This window comes from Schistocerca serialis, chromosome 9 (assembly GCF_023864345.2).
Source record: "Schistocerca serialis cubense isolate TAMUIC-IGC-003099 chromosome 9, iqSchSeri2.2, whole genome shotgun sequence".
In the NCBI taxonomy this organism is placed as follows: Eukaryota; Metazoa; Arthropoda; class Insecta; order Orthoptera; family Acrididae; genus Schistocerca; species Schistocerca serialis.
In genome coordinates, this window is record NC_064646.1 from 137,618,561 (window position 1) to 137,640,082 (window position 21,522).

The 21,522-nt window shown below is 38.9% G+C and overlaps 1 protein-coding gene across 1 annotated transcript in view; it reads right to left on the minus strand.

Moving 5' to 3' along the window:
- LOC126419243 (uncharacterized) overlaps positions 1-20,772 on the minus strand; it is a 67,214-nt gene extending 46,442 nt beyond the window's left edge. The window contains exons 1-4 of the mRNA XM_050086388.1: positions 20,574-20,772; positions 17,372-17,496; positions 12,646-12,812; positions 2,004-2,201 (exon numbers count right to left, since the gene is read on the minus strand). Of these exons, the coding sequence (XP_049942345.1) occupies positions 2,004-2,201; positions 12,646-12,812; positions 17,372-17,496; positions 20,574-20,711 (628 nt within the window). The 5' untranslated portion in view covers positions 20,712-20,772. The remainder of the gene's footprint in view (positions 1-2,003; positions 2,202-12,645; positions 12,813-17,371; positions 17,497-20,573) is intronic.
- Positions 20,773-21,522: the final 750 nt, after the last annotated feature.

Below are 21,522 nucleotides of genomic sequence, written 5' to 3' on the forward strand. Positions count from 1 at the left end.
AACAGACTGAAGTTTTGTTCCTTTTAATACAGCTTTGATCTCAGAACAGATAAAAATCACATGGTACTAAGTCAAGTGAATAAGTTGGGTGGTCTAACAATGGGATGCTGTACTTTGCTAGAGACAGACAATGCAATATATACGAAGATAGTAATTGTTCTCGAAAGAACAGATACCATTCATGACCAGGCAGCTTCTCTAAAATAAATGATAATTAATTGAAACCCTCAGCTGCCAACAGGTGTTGTTGACATACCTCGATGGGGACAGCTGAAAATGTGTACCCCGACTGGGACTCGAACCCGGGATCTCCTGCTTACGCGGCAGCTAAGGGTTTCAAATACTTATCATTTAATGCAGTATATGGCGGTGTTTTGTCTTGATGCAGAACCCGTGACCCATGACTTGTTCTTCCACAGTCCATGTCTTTTTCCCTTATTTTCTCACAGAGTTGAGCAAGATGCTCAAGGTAATAATGTTGATTGATAGTTTGACCTTCAGGAAGATATGCAGTTCCATGAATATTGAAAAAAAGCACAATCAACATTGCTTTGAATCTTGATTAGCTCATTCTATCTTTTCCCACTCAGTGAATTTAGGCATTTCCAGTGCAAGGATTAGCACTTAGTTTCTGGATAATAAGTGACAAATGAAGATTTGTCACATGTTGTCACCCTTTCCAAGAATTTAAGATCATTTTAAACGGTATTCAAAGTAAGTGCTAACCTTTTTGTGGTCTTGTTTTTGTTTGATCATGAGAATTTTTGGCATGAATTTGGCACACACTTTCCTAAACTTACATTGATTATGTAAATCTTGCCTTAAGCACTTTTTGTCAATTCCTACATTTTCAGAAATCAAATACTTGACCAACAATTAGATTGAATCACACTGCGGAATTTTCAATATTTTAATCCATTTCTAATGCTGAATGGTGAATCAAGTGTGATTGATCTTCAACCATCTGGGTCACCTTGGAAATGCTTGAACTTCTTTAAAACTTGTATATGTGATGAACAGTCTTTGGTATGTTTTCTTTTAGAAAAAGAAAAGTTTCAGTGGCAGTTTTTCCAAGTTTCATATGAAACTTCACAACAATTCATTGCTGTATTATTACACATATTACTCTTGGCAAAACAAAATAACACCTCTTACACAAATTAAGGCCACAGCCACAGTGATTTGACTACAGACACCGGAGATGCTGCATTTGACTGAGAAGGCTCCACTCTTCACAGCCATTGGTCATTCACGGTATGGCATGTTGTTCTAAAAGAAAAGGAAGGAAGATTGGATGTAATGTCCTGTTAACATTGAGGTCATTAGATTGGGTTATTTTGGGGAGAAGACCAGACAGCAAGGTCATCGGTCTCATCAGATTAGGGAAGGACGGGGAAGGAAGTCGGCCATGCCCTTTCAAAGGAACCATGCCGGCATTTGCCTAGAGCAATTTGGGGAAATAATGGAAAACCTAAATCGGGATGGCCAGATGTGGGTTTGAACTGTCAAGAGGTCATTAGAGACAGAGCACAAGTTTGGACTGTGTCAAGGAAGGGGAAGGAAATAAGCCGTGCCCTTTCAAAGGAATCATCCTGGCATTTGCTGGAGCAGTTTAGGAAAATCACAGAAAACCTAAATCTGGATGTCCAGACATGGGTTTGAACTGCTATCCTTGCAATGAACTAACCATGGCTTCACCTCACATGGTCCTGTTATTTTATACCCACATGTCATGTGTACCTTTCAATGTTCATAGCCTCTACTGTTCAGTGAGCTGTTACCTTCACTCCGTAAATTTTATGAAGTTCACAATACATCTTAATAGAATTAAATCAGAATCAATTAAAATAATTTTATTAGATGACATATGCCTAACTGAAGGCGGTAGCATCTTGTCACAATTTTTGGAATTCTACAGTTGATGAAAGTTAATGTTGATATTTGCTACAGAAATTAGTAGTTACTTATGGTTGTCACAAAATTAGTATGATAAGAGTACTAACCAAGATTTTCAACAATCTTGCGCCTGTCTTGCATAGGCTCACAAACAGTAACCTTTCGATGGCCCTGGACATGAAGTATACAGGCCCACAAGTTGCCTATAATGCCAGCACCTATGATAAGAATGTGAGATCCTACAGGTACAGGGCTGAGCATGTCCCAACCATGGGACACACATGAAATTGGTTCTACCAGTGCACCTGAAAAATAATGAGAAAAACTTGTGAACTAATGTAAAAAAGTACAATATGTAAGTGAATAAAACCTTAATAATGATAAAATTAAATCATCATAAAGATTGGTGAACTGTTCTTAGGTTATCAACTGAGAAACAGTATCATACTGGTTCCTTATTTCTACAAGTTCCCTAATCATCATGTTCTGGGAGTCTAAGATTCCTGGAGGAAGTTATCCTCTACAGATACCAAGTGGCATTCCTTCTTGCCATTGAAAACCACAGACTGGTCATTATGTTTCTTGTGAAGCAAATGTCACAGGTGGTAGGTAATTAGTAAGGGAGTTGCTTTCTCTGAAACCTACTTAGAACCAGTGGTGGCTTGTGAGTGTACATTGTGGGTGTTCACAAATTTTTAGATTCAAATAAATTTGGGAGTGTGAAATTAAAAGCATCTGCTCTATAACAGTTGTGCTTACCAACAAGTTTATACAACTACAGCTACTGTCAATAATAATAACAATGACAATAATAAGATTCATAACCGATCTGACAAAAGTAAGAATTGTTTTGTGGATTTTGTTGTTTTGTACATAATTATGTACAGTTTAGGACAATAATGTGTAAGCTTCCACAACTCTCTGTTTCACATTTTTGTGCAAGTGGGAGTTTTTGCGCTTTTACTTTTTTTTTGACAAGTGTGCAAGATCCCTAACAGATGTATTAATTCACAAATTTACTTCCGGGCAGAAAATCAGATATTCTTATGCTGCACCTACATAACATCTTGTGCTAACTGTACACTTTCTTTGTTAAATGTTCACTTGTAGTCACGATTATTTGAGATCGTCACTCCCACAGTCAAAGGATCTGTTCTCAATGGTTCTAGTTCCTTTGTGGCTAATGTTTCCTGATAATTTACTTTTACATTCCTAGAATGAGATTTTCACTTTGCTGCAGATTGTGTGCTGATATGAAACTTCCTGGTAGATTAAAGCTGTGTGCTGGACTGAGAATTGAACTTGGGACCTTTGCCTTTTGTGGGCAAGTGCTCTACTGAATGAGCTGCCCAAACAGAACTCATGACATATCCTCACAGATTTACTTTTCTGTTAGCATTTAAAATAGATTCAACACAGTTCATGTTTACACTGCACACAAAAGCCGATTCCCACACAGTAAACAACTAACTCCAAACACAAACTGCCATTTGGGGGAAATGGTTAAACTCAAGTAGTAATGACTACCAACACGGTCACTTGACTAGAACTCAAAAGAGGTGCCAAGATCCATAATGGCCTAAAGGACACCACCATTGGTTCCACATTTAAGTGAATATCAGAGAAACCAGTGATATAGCTTTTGATGAATTTTATTATATGTATATTTTGTGCCTACAACACAGATAAACCTAACTCACCATTAAGATCAACAAATTTCAGAAATATGAATAAATGCTACAATCTCACAATCAACAGTGATGTGCTTTCGGCCCTTGTGATTGTCACCACCTCCAATGGATTTCTGTATGATAAAATTCATAACTTAATATTTTATAACTCATTAAGAAATGCACAAAATAGGTTTACTGTCAGTACAACTTTAACGTACTTTACTACACTCCTGGAAATTGAAATAAGAACACCGTGAGTTCATTGTCCCAGGAAGGGGAAACTTTATTGACACATTCCTGGGGTCAGATACATCACATGATCACACTGACAGAACCACAGGCACATAGACACAGGCAACAGAGCATGCACAATGTCGGCACTAGTACAGTGTATATCCACCTTTCGCAGCAATGCAGGCTGCTATTCTCCCATGGAGACGATCGTAGAGATGCTGGATGTAGTCCTGTGGAACGGCTAGCCATGCCATTTCCACCTGGCGCCTCAGTTGGACCAGCGTTCGTGCTGGACGTGCAGACCACGTGAGACGACGCTTCATCCAGTCCCAAACATGCTCAATGGGGGACAGATCCGGAGATCTTGCTGGCCAGGGTAGTTGACTTACACCTTCTAGAGCACGTTGGGTGGCACGGGATACATGCGGACGTGCATTGTCCTGTTGGAACAGCAAGTTCCCTTGCCGGTCTAGGAATGGTAGAACGATGGGTTCGATGACGGTTTGGATGTACCGTGCACTATTCAGTGTCCCCTCGACGATCACCAGTGGTGTACGGCCAGTGTAGGAGATCGCTCCCCACACCATGATGCCGGGTGTTGGCCCTGTGTGCCTCGGTCGTATGCAGTCCTGATTGTGGCGCTCACCTGCACGGCGCCAAACACGCATACGACCATCATTGGCACCAAGGCAGAAGCGACTCTCATCGCTGAAGACGACACGTCTCCATTCGTCCCTCCATTCACACCTGTCGCGACACCACTGGAGGCGGGCTGCACGATGTTGGGGCGTGAGCGGAAGACAGCCTAACGGTGTGCGGGACCGTAGCCCAGCTTCATGGAGATGGTTGCGAATGGTCCTTGCCGATACCCCAGGAGCAACAGTGTCCCTAATTTGCTGGGAAGTGGCGGTGCGGTCCCCTACGGCACTGCGTAGGATCCTACGGTCTTGGCGTGCATCCGTGCGTCGCTGTGGTCCGGTCCCAGGTCGACGGGCACGTGCACCTTCCGCCGACCGCTGGCGACAACATCGATGTACTGTGGAGACCTCACGCCCCACGTGTTGAGCAATTCGGCGGTACGTCCACCCGGCCTCCCGCATGCCCACTATACGCCCTCGCTCAAAGTCCGTCAACTGCACATATGGTTCACGTCCACGCTGTCGTGGCATGCTACCAGTGTTAAAGACTGCGATGGAGCTCCGTATGCCATGGCAAACTGGCTGACACTGACGGCGGCGGTGCACAAATGCTGCGCAGCTAGCACCATTCGACGGCCAACACCGCGTTTCCTGGTGTGTCCGCTGTGCCGTGCGTGTGATCATTGCTTGTACAGCCCTCTCGCAGTGTCCGGAGCAAGTATGGTGGGTCTGACACACCGGTGTCAATGTGTTCTTTTTTCCGTTTCCAGGAATGTATATAGTGAATGAATTAGTGTGTCTGAGGAGTGTGCTATCATCTAGTGAGGTTTATGTCACATGAATGGGGATAAAAGTTTGTCGCAGTGTGCTACCATCTGGTGGCAGTGGTGTAAACTTCTAGTGGAGTGGCAAGGGTTAGTTGTGCACCTTGTGAACCATGCAAGCTGTTTATCAAATCCATATGCATTTGGCCCCTAAGTCAATTATGTCACACAAGTCATTCATGTGCAAAAGCTCCTTAAAACATACACATCTGAAGCTGTGCTCATGACCCAGATGCCAAGTTTCATGGAATCTATATGAGCAGTAGTGCAGTAGATTTAAGTGCCTTATCTTTCAGTTTCGAGCATCTATGTTATGTTTAACAGCATTCAAAGAAAAATAACCAATAAATCTGCAAGGTGTTGAAAGTTAGGATGGTCATGTGCTCTTGTCCTCTTACACAGCAGCTGCCACTGCTTAGAACATATAGTTCAAAAGCAAAGTCATGATTAGAAATATATTAGTTTTAATAGCAACAGGTAGACATGATCCTTTGAGGATATCTGCATTGAAACTTTTATCACTACTGTATTTTATGGACTATATGACCCACCTTAATTTTTAAGCACTTTTTAAAAATATAACATTTTTATGACTTTTACAAGTAGACTGCAGCGCCAGACTAAAAAGCATCTTAGTTTATAAAACCAAACTGACTTTTAAACTCCTTCAAAATCTTCATCTGAACTTTGTTCTTCTTCTTCCTCTTCATTTTTGTCATTGTTTTCCTCTTCGTACTTAAGACAATCTTCACTGTATCGAGAGCATTACTTATGCTGCACTTCTTGAAAGATTTAATGTCTTCTCTCACTCAAGGCCATGACTGTTTTATCCACTGACACATTTGTTGGATTGTAAATCATTTTAAACCTCCCTTCAGAGTGAATTCATGTTGGGTTTCATCCATCATCCATTTGTTCCATTCCTCTCTCATATACAGGGTGTTACAAAAAGGTACAACCAAACTTTCAGGAAACATTCCCCACACACAAATAAAGAAAAGATGTTATGTGGACATGTGTCCTGAAACGCTTAATTTCCATGTTAGAGCTCATTTTAGTTTCGTCAGTATGTACTGTACTTCCTTGATTCACCGCCAGTTGGCCCAATTGAAGGAAGGTAATATTGACTTCGGTGTTTGTGTTGACATGCGACTCATTGCTCTACAGTATTAGCATCAAGCACATCAGTATGTAGCATCAACAGGTTAGTGTTAATCACGAATGTGGTTTTGCAGTCAATGCAATGTTTACAAATGTGGAGTTGGCAGATGCCCATTTGATGTATGGATTAGCATGGGGCAATAGCCGTGGGGCGGTACGTTTGTATCGAGACAGATTTCCAGAAGGAAGGTGTCCCGACAGGAAGACGTTCGAAGCAATTGATCGGCGTCTTAGGAAGCACGGAACATTCCAGCCTATGACTCGCGACTGGGGAAGACCTAGAACAATGAGGACACCTGCAATGGACGAGGCAGTTGACGATAACCCTAATGTCAGTGTCAGAGAAGTTGCTGCTGCACAAGGTAACGTTGACCACGTCACTGTATGGAGAGTGCTATGGGAGAACCAGTTGTTTCCGCATCATGTACAGCATGTGCAGGCACTATCAGCAGCTGATTGGCCTCCACGGGTACACTTCTGTGAATGATTCATCCAAAAAATATGTCAATCCTCATTTCAGTGCAAAAGTTCTCTTTACGGATCAGACTTCATTCCAATGTGATAAAATTGTAAATTTTCACAATCAACATGTGTGGGCTGACGAGAATACGCATGCAATTGTGCAATCACGTTATCAACACAGATTTTCTGTGAATGTTTGGGCAGGCATTGTTGGTGATGTCTTGATTGGGCCCCATGTTCTTCCACCTACGCTCAATGGAGCACGTTATCATGATTTCGTATGGGATACTCTACCTGTGCTGCTAGAACATGTGCCTTTACAAGTACGACAAAACATGTGGTTCATGCACGATGGAGCTCCTGCACATTTCAGTCGAAGTGTTGGTACGCTTCTCAACAACAGATTCGGTGACCGATGGATTGATAGAGGTGGACCAATTCCATGGCCTCCACACTCTCCTGACCTCAACACTCTTGACTTTCATTTATGGGGGCATTTGAAAGCTCTTGTCTACGCAACCCCGGTACCAAATGTAGAGACTCTTCATGCTCATATTGTGGACGGCTGTGATACAATACACCATTCTCCAGGGCTGCATCAGCGCATCAGGGATTCCATGTAACGGAGGGTGGAGGCATGCATCCTCACTAATGGAGGACATTTTCAACATTTCCTATAACAAAGTGTTTGAAGTCACGCTGGTACGTTCTGTTGCTGTGTGTTTCCATTCCATGATTAATGTGATTTGAAGAGAAGTAATAAAATGAGCTCTAACATGGAAAGTAAGTGTTTCTGGACACATGTCCACATAACATATTTTCTTTCTTTGTGTGTGAGGACTGTTTCCTGAAAGTTTGGCGTACCTTTTGGTAGCACCCTGTATACTTTAAATGGTTTATTTAGCAGAACACCAAGAGGTTGCAATTGTGTAGTAAGTCTTCTTGGAATAATGGCAAGCTCTGCATTAACCTGTCTCAATTTCTCTTTCACAGAATTTTTCAAATTGATGCAGCATGATAAGATAACTCTTCTTCAACAAAGCACCTTTCCTTCTCTCTCATGCCCTATTAATCCATAATTTCATACCAGCCTCATCCACCCAACCCTTTTCATGTACATGAACAACACCTGGTGGTATTTCAGAAGGTGTTGGCATTATTTTGTGCTTGAAAATGATCAGTAGATTAAATTTAGTATCATTAGCACAACATGAAAGGAAAACAGTGTAATACATTTTTTCTGGTGCACTAGTTTTTATAGTTACAATTTTAGTACCTCCCATTGCAACAGTTGTCTTACTTGACACATCAAATGTCAAAGGTGTTTTTTCCATATTTGCTATTTGGCTTATATCTGCACTAGTTTTCTTTCAACGTACAGTAATAAAGTGATGGAAGGTTAATATTTTCTTTTTATACTCTTGTGTCATTTTATAAGATATTTTGGTTTTGGTTTACATGCTAAGTCCATGACACTCCATAAACCTGTAGCACCAATCAACTCCACCCTTAAAGTCTGTTAAGTTCCAGTATAGCGCTAACTTACAAGCATGTGTTTGAATCTTTTTTGTACTAATTCCAATGCCATTTTGATGGTGTCACTGAATGCGTTTCAATACATTGTGGAGGTTATCGACTGCAAGAGTCGACCACCTCATCTCTGAGAATGAACTTCTTTGAAAACTGTTGATCTCAGTGTGTTCCGAACTCTATATTCAAGCAGATGTGTTTGTACTGACTTGATCAAAATAAAGTTAATTCACTATAAACGAGCGAATACTTAATGTTGGGTTCGATATTACTGTACGTAACATTGTGATCCCCACACTGGTGAGCCCGACCCTCATGAACGCCACTTATGATGCCAGAAATGTGTACTGGAACATCGCCATGGACAAACAATGCAGCAACTCTTTGTTGGATTTCTACGTCCATCGACTTTGCATCGCGCCGCATCTGGATGCAGTGTACAGGAAGTGTAATTAGTGTGTAAATTCCTGACTCTTGTGTGAATCATGCTTTTTGACAACTTTCATCACCTTCTCACACATCAACAATGCGACCGAGGCTAACACGTCGTCCGTCGAAACCCGCTCAACGCATCGGTAATTTCACTTCCGGACAGTGCAGTGCTCCTTTGCCAATTAATTTGGACTATCTTGACTTGCTTTTGTGTAATGAATTAACTTTGTGCAGTGCTTTGATACAGGACAATCATGCCAAACAATGGACTGCAACAAACGGGGACTATGTTGCAAATCCCAGTGAGCACAAACTCCAAATTACGGCTAAATTGCATGCCTGGTCGAATTCACAGGAACAATTTCATCAAGGACATCCTACCGATCAACGACAGTGCACCAATTACACCAACGACAATGCTGGCTGTTTCTCAGTGCAACACTGGTCGTGCCACGCCTCCCTCTACACAGCACCTGAGCCGCACTGACTCGGCTTGACCGCTATCGACAGCCACGTCACGGCCGCCGCCTGCTGGCTCACTGAACTCGACCCAGTCAAAACAATCAGCTGCGCATGTCAACAACTCGCCGACACTACGCACACTTACTGCCCGGCCGTTCACTACTCAATGTCGCCCGCAACTTCTTTACCCACCCCAGAAGACGATTTCAGCCGTATCAGTGCTTCATACAGCAATGAACGTGTTCTCACTCTGCTGCTGCCGAGTACTGAGTTTCACATTCACAATCGCCCACACGATCTCTTCTACTCAAACTGTTACATGAATACTGTGCCGCCGACCTTGTTTTGTATGGCAGGTTACCCTTTGATAGAGAGAGATTCTGATTTCGACCCCATCTTACTCAGTGATACACAGCAGACTGCTTCACGACATACATTTTCGACTGAATAACTGCAACAGCTACATGAGCAAATTGCGACATACAACTTGTTGGTACAAGATCAGTTACAAATGCTGCATCCGACACTGACCGAGTATGAGATGCAACAAGATGCTCCTGTCATTGTTCCGCCTCCGACTGCTGACGATCCTTCGCTGTTACTACCAGCTACAACTAATACCCTGATGATCACGCTACATGGATCTATGTCCCAGATGTAACAACTGTCATCATCACGCCACCTCAAGTGGGAATTCTACATTACTGATGTGATACAAGCAACTTATTTACGCCACTGCCACCTTTCCTTGGTAGTTCCAAACACCTCATTTCTGTACCATGGCATAACCAGCCGCATTCCAGTGCCTCTTGCTTTGCTGCCCTCTTCACTACCTCCGCAATGTACGACAAAAACATCTGCCGTTTCTGCTTCGACGAGTGAGCATCCTTCCGCTCTGACACACGACTGTGCAGCAGTTTTGCGCAAGCAGTTTGCAGCCTTATGACTTGACCACAGCGCTGACAGCAACAGCACACATGCTGTTCCAGTTCCATCAAACTGTGTCACCTCTCTGCCACGGACCAGTAGCTCATCCACCAATTCAACTTCTTCATGTTCACATTATGTCTCATCGCCTTTCTGCTCCGACCATGGTTTTGCTGACCGCGTCCGCCTTCCACCACCTCTCGCCGTCGCCATGCCTCATGCACAAGGCTCACGGTCACGCCCCCCAAACCTTCGATCACAGCTTGGTACATCCTGCCATCTACCGCTGTACCACACTCACCGTCCACGGACTCTGAGGTGACACTTCCATCTACGCCAAAGTCATCCGCCGCCAAGGTCTGTCATGTGCAGGTTGCTGTTTTCTCCCCTGCTGTGACATCAAGTGCCTCTATAACTCTGTCGTTATTGCGAGTGTTGCTCATCCGGCATCTCTTACGCAACCTGTTAAGTCACAGCATGCTTGTTCCTTTATGTCATACGGCCAATAACAAACTGTTACCGGACACGTTGCACTTACCATGGCACTTGCCGGCAAATACTTCAGCAATACATCGCATTGGATCTTTGACACACTCCGTGCCTTTGATCGGATCAAAACTCCGCTGTGGCACACAGCCTCGGCACGATGATGTTCTCCCCACTGACACGCCGCCACCTTCTGCTCCCACAGTGCCATTAGCAGCATGGCACGGTCAACCTGTGGACGCCTTCCACGCCTGCTTCCCTCCACCGGTTGTGCCTACCAAGACATCGAGAAACGGTCCGATCGTGCCTCGCACTAGCGCCTGCCATGACACGATTGGTCACACGCACCTGCACCATCAGCCGGCCGGGTGCGCACACGCCTCTCATCATCCTTACCATGCTCTGCACTACTGGCAAGGGCTCTGAGGCAGTTATTGACTGCAAGAGTTGACCGCCTCATCTTTGAGAACAAACTTCTTTGAAAACTGTTGATCTCAGTGTGTTCCGAACTCTGCATTCAAGCCGATGTGTTTGTACCGATTTGATCAAAATAAAGTTAATTCATTATGAACAAGCGAATATTTAATGTTGGGTTCGATATTACCGTACATACATCTTGATCCCCACCACATCATTTTCTAGTTTTGGCCATTTTGCATTCAGTCCTCTATTTGCACATTTAACCTTTCTCATTTTTTTCATTTCTTCTTTATTAGCACACCACTCATGAATGATTTTTTCCATTAGTGGAGGGCCAAACTGCTGATCAGCTGCTCTCTTTCCATGTTCTTCTGCACATGCTATTACTTTCAATTTATAGGCCACATCATAAGAATACCTCTTTTTTTTCCATTACAAAACTGCTTACTAACAAAAATACTGTATTGTTACTGATAATACAAATCATGTTCAATTCATATGTTGAAAACACAGGTCACACTGATCTACAAGAAAGGTAGCAAAAGTGATTTACAGATTTACTATCCAGTATCACAATATCCACCTGTTGCAGGATTTTAAAACATACTGTGATCTCAAATGTAACTATTACCTCAAATACAATGGCTACTCCATGCCAACTAAAATGTATTCCAAAAACATTGGTGTTGCAAGACATAATCTGTGATATTGTGACATTACATCCTGAAAGCCATGGATCATAGCAGTCAAAAAACTCATATAAACAATTCAATAAATGAAAACAGTAGGTGAGAGGAAGAACAGTGGCCATTTTTTCATTAACTGGTTTTCTCCTAATACCCAAGAGGTACTGCAATTCCTTTAATTATCAGTGTGACTAAATTAGCTCTAGTTCTAACCAGTAGCTAGTACAATTTAACATAAATGCAGTAATTAAAATAACACCTCTGTCGCAATGTCCTTTGTGCTGCCAGTTTTGAAAAATAGGCAATAATCTAATTATATTTGACAGCTGTCTGAAGACAGAGGTCTAGTCTTCTGAAACTGACAGCATTGTCAATCAAGGAGATTGAGGGCATGGTGGAATTTTATTTACAGTATACATGCATAAGTTTACAGCGATAGCTTGCAGTGATTGTTTCTGTATGTTAATGTGTAACTTGATTTGCTTCACATCCCATAACACTCTCTTTCACTGTAAGATTTATAGAACATGTTACCTGAATGAATTAGTTAATTAAAAATTGTGATAGTTGGTAATACAACCTACAGAAGCAGTTTGGGATAACTACTGCTCTCTATTAATATCTGTTTCAACTTGCTGCATATTATAAAAAAATGTCCTCTATATCTATGAAATGTGATGTATGAATGAATGAACGCTGTATTTTGTCCTTATTAATAGGCTAGATAGCTCAAGATTCATAAAAAATGAAAATAAATTTTCATAATACACCCACACAGAAGGACAGAGAAAGAATGAGAGAGAGCTCCACTCACCTTGCTCAAAGGTAATGTTGTCTGGTAGTTTATACACTTGTCTGGCAGGTGCAAGGCAATATTCAGCCCACCCGCCATCATTCATCATTCCTAAGTTTCTGTAGATGCCACCAATCTCACAGTAGTGAGGCTGTCCTCCAGTACAGGCATCACATGTGTCACAGCCACTGAAATGTGTACCATATGTAGTCTGAAGCATCAATGACTATGACACTGAAATGTTATAATTTGTAGACATGGATACAAACAAAAAGTAACAAATATGCTAACTTTTTGAGTCTGAAATTTCTCCTTTAATAATATATCATTTGGATTTGTTTCTTCAATACCACAAGTAAGATCCTAGATCAGATACGATTAAGGCCTGATGTTTGTAGTAAAATCTATGAAGTATATGTGAGCATACCATTGATGATAAAAATGGTAATACACAAACATGCTTTCATTTTCTGTTGCACTGTGGAATAGTCATCTGGGGGTAACAATTAAAATTAAAAATATATTTATCCTACAAAAATGAGCTGTAAGAACATAGTGTTAAGTATAAGAATCCAGTTTAAAGTATAAAGTAGGACATATTACAGAGGAGTCTTCTAAGATTGTGATATCATCACATTCAGTTTCCAGTATATTTCTCTTTAGTAGCATTTGTGATTATATATATAAAGCAATGTCAGATGAATTGTGGCTTACAACAACTGTCTGCAGATTACACATTACTTAGTGTGACAGGAAGTACTGTGACTTCAGCAGTCACTACAAAACTTGGAATTTTTTGGTTGCTATACTGTTCACAGGAAATTATGTTGATTCATTGGTGAAGGCTTAGTAACTGTCCTGAAGTCAAGACTGATGTTCATAATTACAGGGCAGTGCTGAAAATGTGCCCTCAATCTTTCACCTGTCACCTCCTTGCAGAGCTATTGAGATGTTGAGCTATTGAGCTACAAAAATGGACAGGACCAACACTCAGATGTATGGTTTCCAAGCACCATAAACATGTCAGCAGTATATGTGCATGTCATGCATTATCAGTTTCCACAGGAACGCCTCACCCATTCCCCCTTATCTTTGCTTGACAATGGAATCACAACAGTAGTTTATCATTTGTCTGAGGAGAAAGAAGATCTGTGATGGTTTGATAATTCCACATTCCATTTTACATGGCTGAAAACACAGTCTTATTATGTGTTAGATGTGCACATCTATACTTAATCTCTGGACCATATACATCTGTCAGTAAAAGCAAACATCATTCTCTCACTAAAGAAGAGAGAGAAAACAGTGTGAACTTTAGGATCAAAACGATGTCCTCTCCAGGAGTTAGGACATGGAATGAATTCTGCGCATGATTTGGCATGGCTACTCAATAATGTGATGTACAGGAGAGATAAGGTACAGTAATATGCTGCTGAATGTCAATTCTTTTGGCCAATCTGAAGATGGTTTTAGAAGATTTCCCATATTCATCTAGTGATATACTGACCTTAAGCTACAATTTACTTGTCAGCCTAGAAAATGTATCTTCCAAGAACATTTTGCTCAAATTTATTTATGCTAATCACATTTAACAAACAGAAAGCATAAAAGTAATGCAGTAATTCTGTTAACAAGATCAGAAGTGAATTTTTGTAAGCACCAGGTACAGAAGGGTGTGAAAAGGAGGGCTGATAAAGCATAAACACCATCTGATGCTTCAGCTCATATTAAAATTTCATCAAATGGTTTTAAACAGTTCCTAGTGGTTTCACTCAGTACACTAGAGCAAAATTATTTGTTGCTCTACTCTCCAAAGGATGTGCAATCATGATCAGCAGTGTTGCAGGCCCGCAGTGTTCTTAGAGAAGGGTGAATTGTCCAGGGGGATGTCAGTAGTGTCAAAGGTTCTAAAGAATGTCATCCTGTTGTTCATCACACTGGGAGCAGTCATTTTTTACTGTGGAATGTGTGGGAATAAACACCCAAAAGGAAGGGGTGATTTAATTGATGTACTTTATCCCACCACCTGAAGCCTTTCTGTGTTGATTCTGAGCAGCACTGTGTCTGAAATACTTTATTCAGCCACCACAAGAAAACTACATGATTTCAATACTGGGCATTGGGGTTAGGACCTCTATTGCAGAGGCATCAAGAAAAGGCGTAAAAGTGGATAAGAAGGGTATGATGATCTTCCCCTTGTCTGACATGTCCATGGTGACAATGGGCATACTTGATGGGAAATGTTATGCTAATGTGACATTAACCCATCCTATACCTCATGTGAACTTCTGAGTTCTGCGTTTTTTTCACATGTGTCAACACCTTGCTGTTTGAAGTATCACTGAGCCTAAGGCTGAAGTCACAAGATGTCATGCTTTTGAACTATTACAGAGGAAGGCTGTAGGCATCTTTGAACCAAATTTCAAACTTCTACAATGCAGTGGAAGATAATTATGGAGTTTCAAAAAAGTGACCCTTTAATTGCGTTGTGCAGTGTAATTTTTTGGATACCCACAATTTAATCATATGAAGATGTAAATTCAGATAATTAAATAAAAGTATGGCATCCATATTGACATTAATAATTTAAAATGGTTTGCTTTGCATATACTATTGAAATATCCTCACTGTTTGGGTATCAGAAATTTACCTGAAAATTACTGAGCAACTATCAATCATTTGAGATATAATAAATTTTGTGAACTTCTTGACAAATTTATTTCTTCAAATACATATTTCAAAACTAACCACATTTGTCATATCAAAAAGGCCAGTTTAGAAAATGTCCTCCATCTTGGAAAAATTTCTGTGGGCTACCACATCTTCCTGTCAATAGCTCTTGGTCAGTATTTTGGGACTATGGTCTCCAATATGCTATCTGAAGATGTGAAGTACAAAACTGAGAATCTCTCAATATTTAACAAAAAATTAAAATTGTGCTTTATTAGCCACTTCTCCTTGTGAAGAAGCAAGCTGGGATCTTTTTACTTCCTCTCATGTTTTGCCATCTGACTTCTTAAATTCTTTCTTTTTTTTCATTTTAGCTAATTACCATTAACATACATAAGTACGATCTACATTTTCATGAAAGAGAAAGGTTGGCCCATGTTTTTAAAGAATGTAGCACCAGATCTATTTTTGTGCTTAGTTTTGTGTATGTAATTAATTTCCTGATTCATTTTGACTATTCCTAGTTAATATTTTTCATTATAGGATGAAATCAGTAATTGCTTCTTAACTTAAATTCTATTATTGACTTATAAACAAATATAAATTCTGTATTAATTATAAACATTTCAAAGACAAAAACCTGTCATGCTTTAAGTACCTATTTGGCACTACACGGAAACATATCAGCAAAACCAGCCCTTAATTAATTACAAAGTTATTACCAGTTTTATCAAAAGTATTTTTTGCATAACTATATCTGTTAATTTCACCATTTAAACAAATAACTCAGCTTAACTCTTGTAATAGAAGAAACTGTTAAAAAGAAAGAATTTTTCCATGTATTCAGTTAATTGAATGAGGTATACTTAATTGTAATTTCTGTAACTCTAACATCAAACAATGTATAGTTTCAGTATCTATTATTGTGATTATATATAAGGGCCCGAAATTTGGTCCCGAGACAGTCAATTAACTGCCGATTTTCAGACAAGAAACTCGTGCTGGTTAGGTCAACAAAGCTGCATCAACTTAACTGTGAAATAAGGGTAACAGGCTATGTGTTAAAACAATGACAGTGTCTGTTCAATAAGTGCCACATTATTCTGCAATGTTGGCTACATTATTTACAGTAGTCAGTGTTGAAATTCCACCCCCCACCCCCCCTCCCCTCCCATTTTTCAGCCAGTATAACAACGCAGTTTGTCAACACCAAGGACTATTAATGAAGAAATAAAGCAGGTGAATGTCACATCCAGATTATCTGGAACTGGAGAAGGTAAAATGAAATAGGCAAAACTTTTAACTGTATATTCTTACAGGATATAGAAAACTGTCAACGTATAAAAATTTTCAGTGTATGTTATTAAGAAAGCAGTAAAAGTTAAACAAAAGCTACACTGTGCATCTGGGAAAATAACAGTTCTTTTTATATCATTTTTTTCCTTTTAATTCATTATCATCATTTATGACTTTAAGAGAACAAATAGAGCATAGCTAGTTAATGACTACAGCTAATAGCAGCAGTCTCTGGCAGGTACCGGTACTTCTCTCTATTACTTTGCACCTCGACTTATTCAACATCCCTGTCCATCATGGCATGTATGGAACACAATGTATGTATGAACAATAAATGAAGAAAGTCTAGAAATAATGTAAAGTTATGGAAGTTAAAAACAAGCAAAGCAGCTGAACGTTTATGAGTAACTTGCATTTATAGAGCCTATATTTTGTTCTGATTTAAGATAATCGCGCACATGCCCATAGTTATAAAATTCACTCCTATGTCATCTGACTCTGTACTACATCATTTTAGGTAAAACTGTATCAGACTGCTCTCACGTTGACTGTTGTACCTGTTAGTTCTATGACTTTTCTTAAGAGATTAACTATAAAAGTCAGTCCATAGATGTAACAATGTTACTGGCAATCACCTCTTTCATGCTAGCATCAGGGAATACTTTGCTGTCTGTGGTAGTTATACTGTCTAGTGTCCTTTTTTTACTCTTAATAAAAACAAACAAGCTGCTTAATGACTGAGAAGCTGACATCCCATATGTTTCACGTGCAGGATTCTTACCTGTTTGGGTCAACAGCAACCCTGTCTCCTACTTTTAAGTGAGTCACATTTGATCCAACAGCTGTAACAGTTCCACTAAACTCATGTCCCATGACAACTGGACTGTCAGAGCATGGAAATGAACCCTATTTAACATAGAAACCATTATTTTTACAGGAAAATTTGTGCATTCATCAGGTACTTTTTGAAACTATCAGAAAAATACAGAGGTTCATAATAGCTATAAACATTATTATGACAAATCATAGTAGATGAAAACACTGCATTTTGGACATATTCAAAACTACAAAAAAATCTCCCATTCAGCACATTTTGTCAAAATATAAAAGGCCTCTAAAATATAAAGGAATCTTTTTTTTTAGTGATTGCCACACCACCTCGCGTATGACATTTCCCTATTTTGTAATAATACAAAATGAGCTGCCCTTCTTTGGAATTTTTTTGATGCAGGCATGATGAGTGAAAACCTGAGAATTTTATGGAAACTCTTTTTCTTTTGCTTTGTCTTAGTGTAAGACGACTGTATTATTCTAGCCTGTTCTGATTTTATGTTTCTGTTCTTTGTCTCTTGATAAAACTGTAAAATATTTAATTTTATTGCTTCATCCACTTACTTTATGTGCACAATACAAGATTTTTACATTTCTGCTTACACATTTTCAAACTTACAGTAGTTTCTATAATTTAAATTTATTGCTTGGTTCTTACAAGCCCTTTACTTCAGACAAAATTCTTTCTTTGTAGGACACAAAATTTTCTCACATACCAGTAAATTTTTCTCACTACTTCTCTTATTAACTTTTATCTGTATTAGGGAAAAGATGGCTTCACAGAGTTTGAGAAACAAATATCTACAAAAATGAATTAAATTTCTCATTCACCATGCATGACAGGCAAACTTCTTCCAGGTTTTCTGTAGTAGAATATGTCTAGATATCTTTAAACTGAATTACCATATTTTCATAATAATAATAATAATAATTTTATTGTCTTTAAGCCATTACAGCAATAGACAAGGTCATACACTTAATACAATACAGTACATGCTATAAAAGAACAGAATTGTTAATAACATTACAGTTTAATATCACAGGTCATGAAATCCTTTATATTGTAGAATGGATTTACAACTAACCAGTCATAAAGTGTTTGTTTCTATTGTTGCTCTGGTAAATTTTGTATAGCTTGTGGAAGTTTGTTAAATAATTTGTGGCCCATAAGTTCATAACTGTTAACTGATTTTGACAGTCTGTGGTAGGGCGTATAGATACAGCTGTTTGTCCTAGTGTTGTAACAATGCATATTTGCCCTGCGTTTTACTTTAGGTAAGTTCTTTTGTGATTAAAACATAATAAATATACAGATTTATTACTGTCATGATTATTTGTTGAGTAAACAAAGGTTTACAATGAGCCTTGTATGGTGAGCCTGTAATTATCCTAATAGCTTTCTTTTGCAGCAATAGTGTATCATGCATACAAGTGGAGTTTCCCCATAAAATAATACCATAGGGTATGATGCTTTGGAAAAATGAATAGTAAGATACTCTAACATAATTTTTAGGTACACAGTGCATTAATCGCCTTAACAAATAGATTACCCTAGACAATTTACCGCTAATATACCTAATATGTGGATTCCAAGAAAGTTTATCGTCCAAATATACACCCAAAAATTTAATACAACTAGGATCATCTGATGGAAACTTGTTTCTTAATCTGAATACCATCTGCTGGGTTTTGCTTTCATTAAGCAAGAACCCATTTGCTTTAAACCAGAGTGAGTATATATAATTGGCTTGATTGCTAATGTTCTATTAGCAAATACTCAAGCTCTCAGGACTTAATGAACCAAAGGATGTGTGCCTATGAACCCCACACATTATTCTAAACATTTTCTTTTGAGCAGTGAATACTTCTTGTCAAAGTGTTGAGTTACCCCAAAATATTATTTCGTATGACATCAGAGGGTGAAAGTATGCAAAGTATGTTAGCTTACTAATTTCTATAATTCCTATATCCTCAAAATTGCCAATTATTCTGATTGCAAAAGTTGCTGAACCTAGTCGCTTTAGAAGATCCAAAATATGAATTTTCCAATTAAGATTCTCATCTATATGTACACCTGAAAATGTAGTATGCTCTACCCTGTCTACTGACTTCTGTTGCTGTGTTAGAGTTATTGAAGGAACTTTACTTTTTGCAGCAGAAAATTGGATGTATGGATGTACTGTGGTGTTTTTTTTTTTTTTTTTTTTTTTTTTTTTTTTTTTTTTTTTTTTTTTCAACGTTTAAAGCAAGGCCATTTGCAGAAAACCAATTAATGACTTTTCCAAAGAATTTATTTGTACCATCTTCAATTGGAGTTTCTTTTACTGGATTAATAATGGTGCTTGTATCATCAGAAAACAGTTCAGCTTCTTGTTTCAGATAAGAAGGGAAGTTGTTCGCATACATCAAGAACAGAAGGGGACCCATGATTGAACCCTGTGGAACACCTAATGTAATTTCACTCCAGTTAGATGAAGTGGCAAACTTATTTAGATCACTTGACCCATATAAAGAAACTTTTTGTTTCCTGTTCTGTAGGTATGACTTAAACCACTCATATGCTATTCCATTTATACCATAAAATTGTAATTTCTGTAACATAATGTCATGGTTCACGCAGTCAAATGCTTTGGACAAGTCACAGAAAATTCATATTGATGACATTTTACTATTTAAAGACTCTATTATGTGGACAGTGAAACTGTATATTGCTGTCTCAGTGGAACAGCATTTCTGAAATCCAAACTGTGATTTACTAAGTATACCATTACTGTTGATGTGGGTAACTACTCTTGAGTACATTACTTTCTCGAAGATTTTTGAAAATGCTGTAAGCAAGGATACTGGCCAATAATTATTGACATTATTTAATATGATACTGCTAGAAATAACCTGGAAGAACTGGTTCTGACCAGTTAAGTCTCAAAACCTTACACACAGCTTGAGCTAGCAATATGACATATCAAATCAATAACGTTAGAAAAATGATGAAACTGTGATGGGGAAATCCAGTTTACAGTGCCTATAATTACCTCCAGGAAAACATTAATTCTGTATTTTCATGTAAGTCACACAAACATACACACGCACACACACACACAAATATCTTTTGTCAAAAACATATTTGTCAAACAAATAATTTTGGTACTTGCCTCAAAAACATGTAGATCAGTGCCACACACTCCTGAATATGCAACTTTAACTAGGACCCAACCTTCCTTAACTGATGGTACAGATTTTTTAATTAGTGAAACTGTCTTGGTTTTGGAATTGAACTGTAATGCTTCCATTGCTGGATAAACTATTGTGCCTTGAAGTTAAACAAGTATTTTGAGTCAAGAGGCAACTTGACTAATGAGAGTAGCTTTATATAACACCGATAAGAGAAGTGAACTGTGACATGCTGGGGTTATCCTTGTTGTATAATTAATACATGTTTGACAAATTATCTTATTAAAGCAGATTTCTTGGCAGCAGAAAACCAAAGCACATACAGTGATAAATGAGAGATTTACTAACAAAGACTGTTTATATGTTGTACATTTGTTATTCACTATACCTCAGATGTGTTTTATATGAGATTCATCAACATGTAGGTACAGGGACAAAAATCATAGTACAATAAAGTTGGGAAATAATTACTTAGTTTATGATCCTGTGCATCGTTGTAGGGCACAAAATGAAGTTCTTGGTTCTTTCACATTTATTTTAAAAATATTAAAAGTGTAGCCTTCTCAATAATAACTGATTATTTAGATTCTCAGTTACCAGATACCTTAGTCACTGAACAGAAAAATTTTATTTGCAGGTAATGTAAGCAGTATTTAACAATCATTATACATCAGTAACAATACAGATAAAGAAACATATGGATTCACAGGAGACCTGTTTCCAACCAACTTCAACCTATTGCTTCCACACCAGGTTTACACTTCTTGGTTACTTTACAACATTATGTCAACGAATCCATTTTAATCTTAACTTTTCTCTTCATCTCTATCTCTCACCCTGGAACCTCTGCCTATACCCTGTAATTTTTTTGTTCAGCATTTCTTGCAGCACATTCTTTCCTGCCCTTGGCTCCCAGAGTAGGTTCCTGTC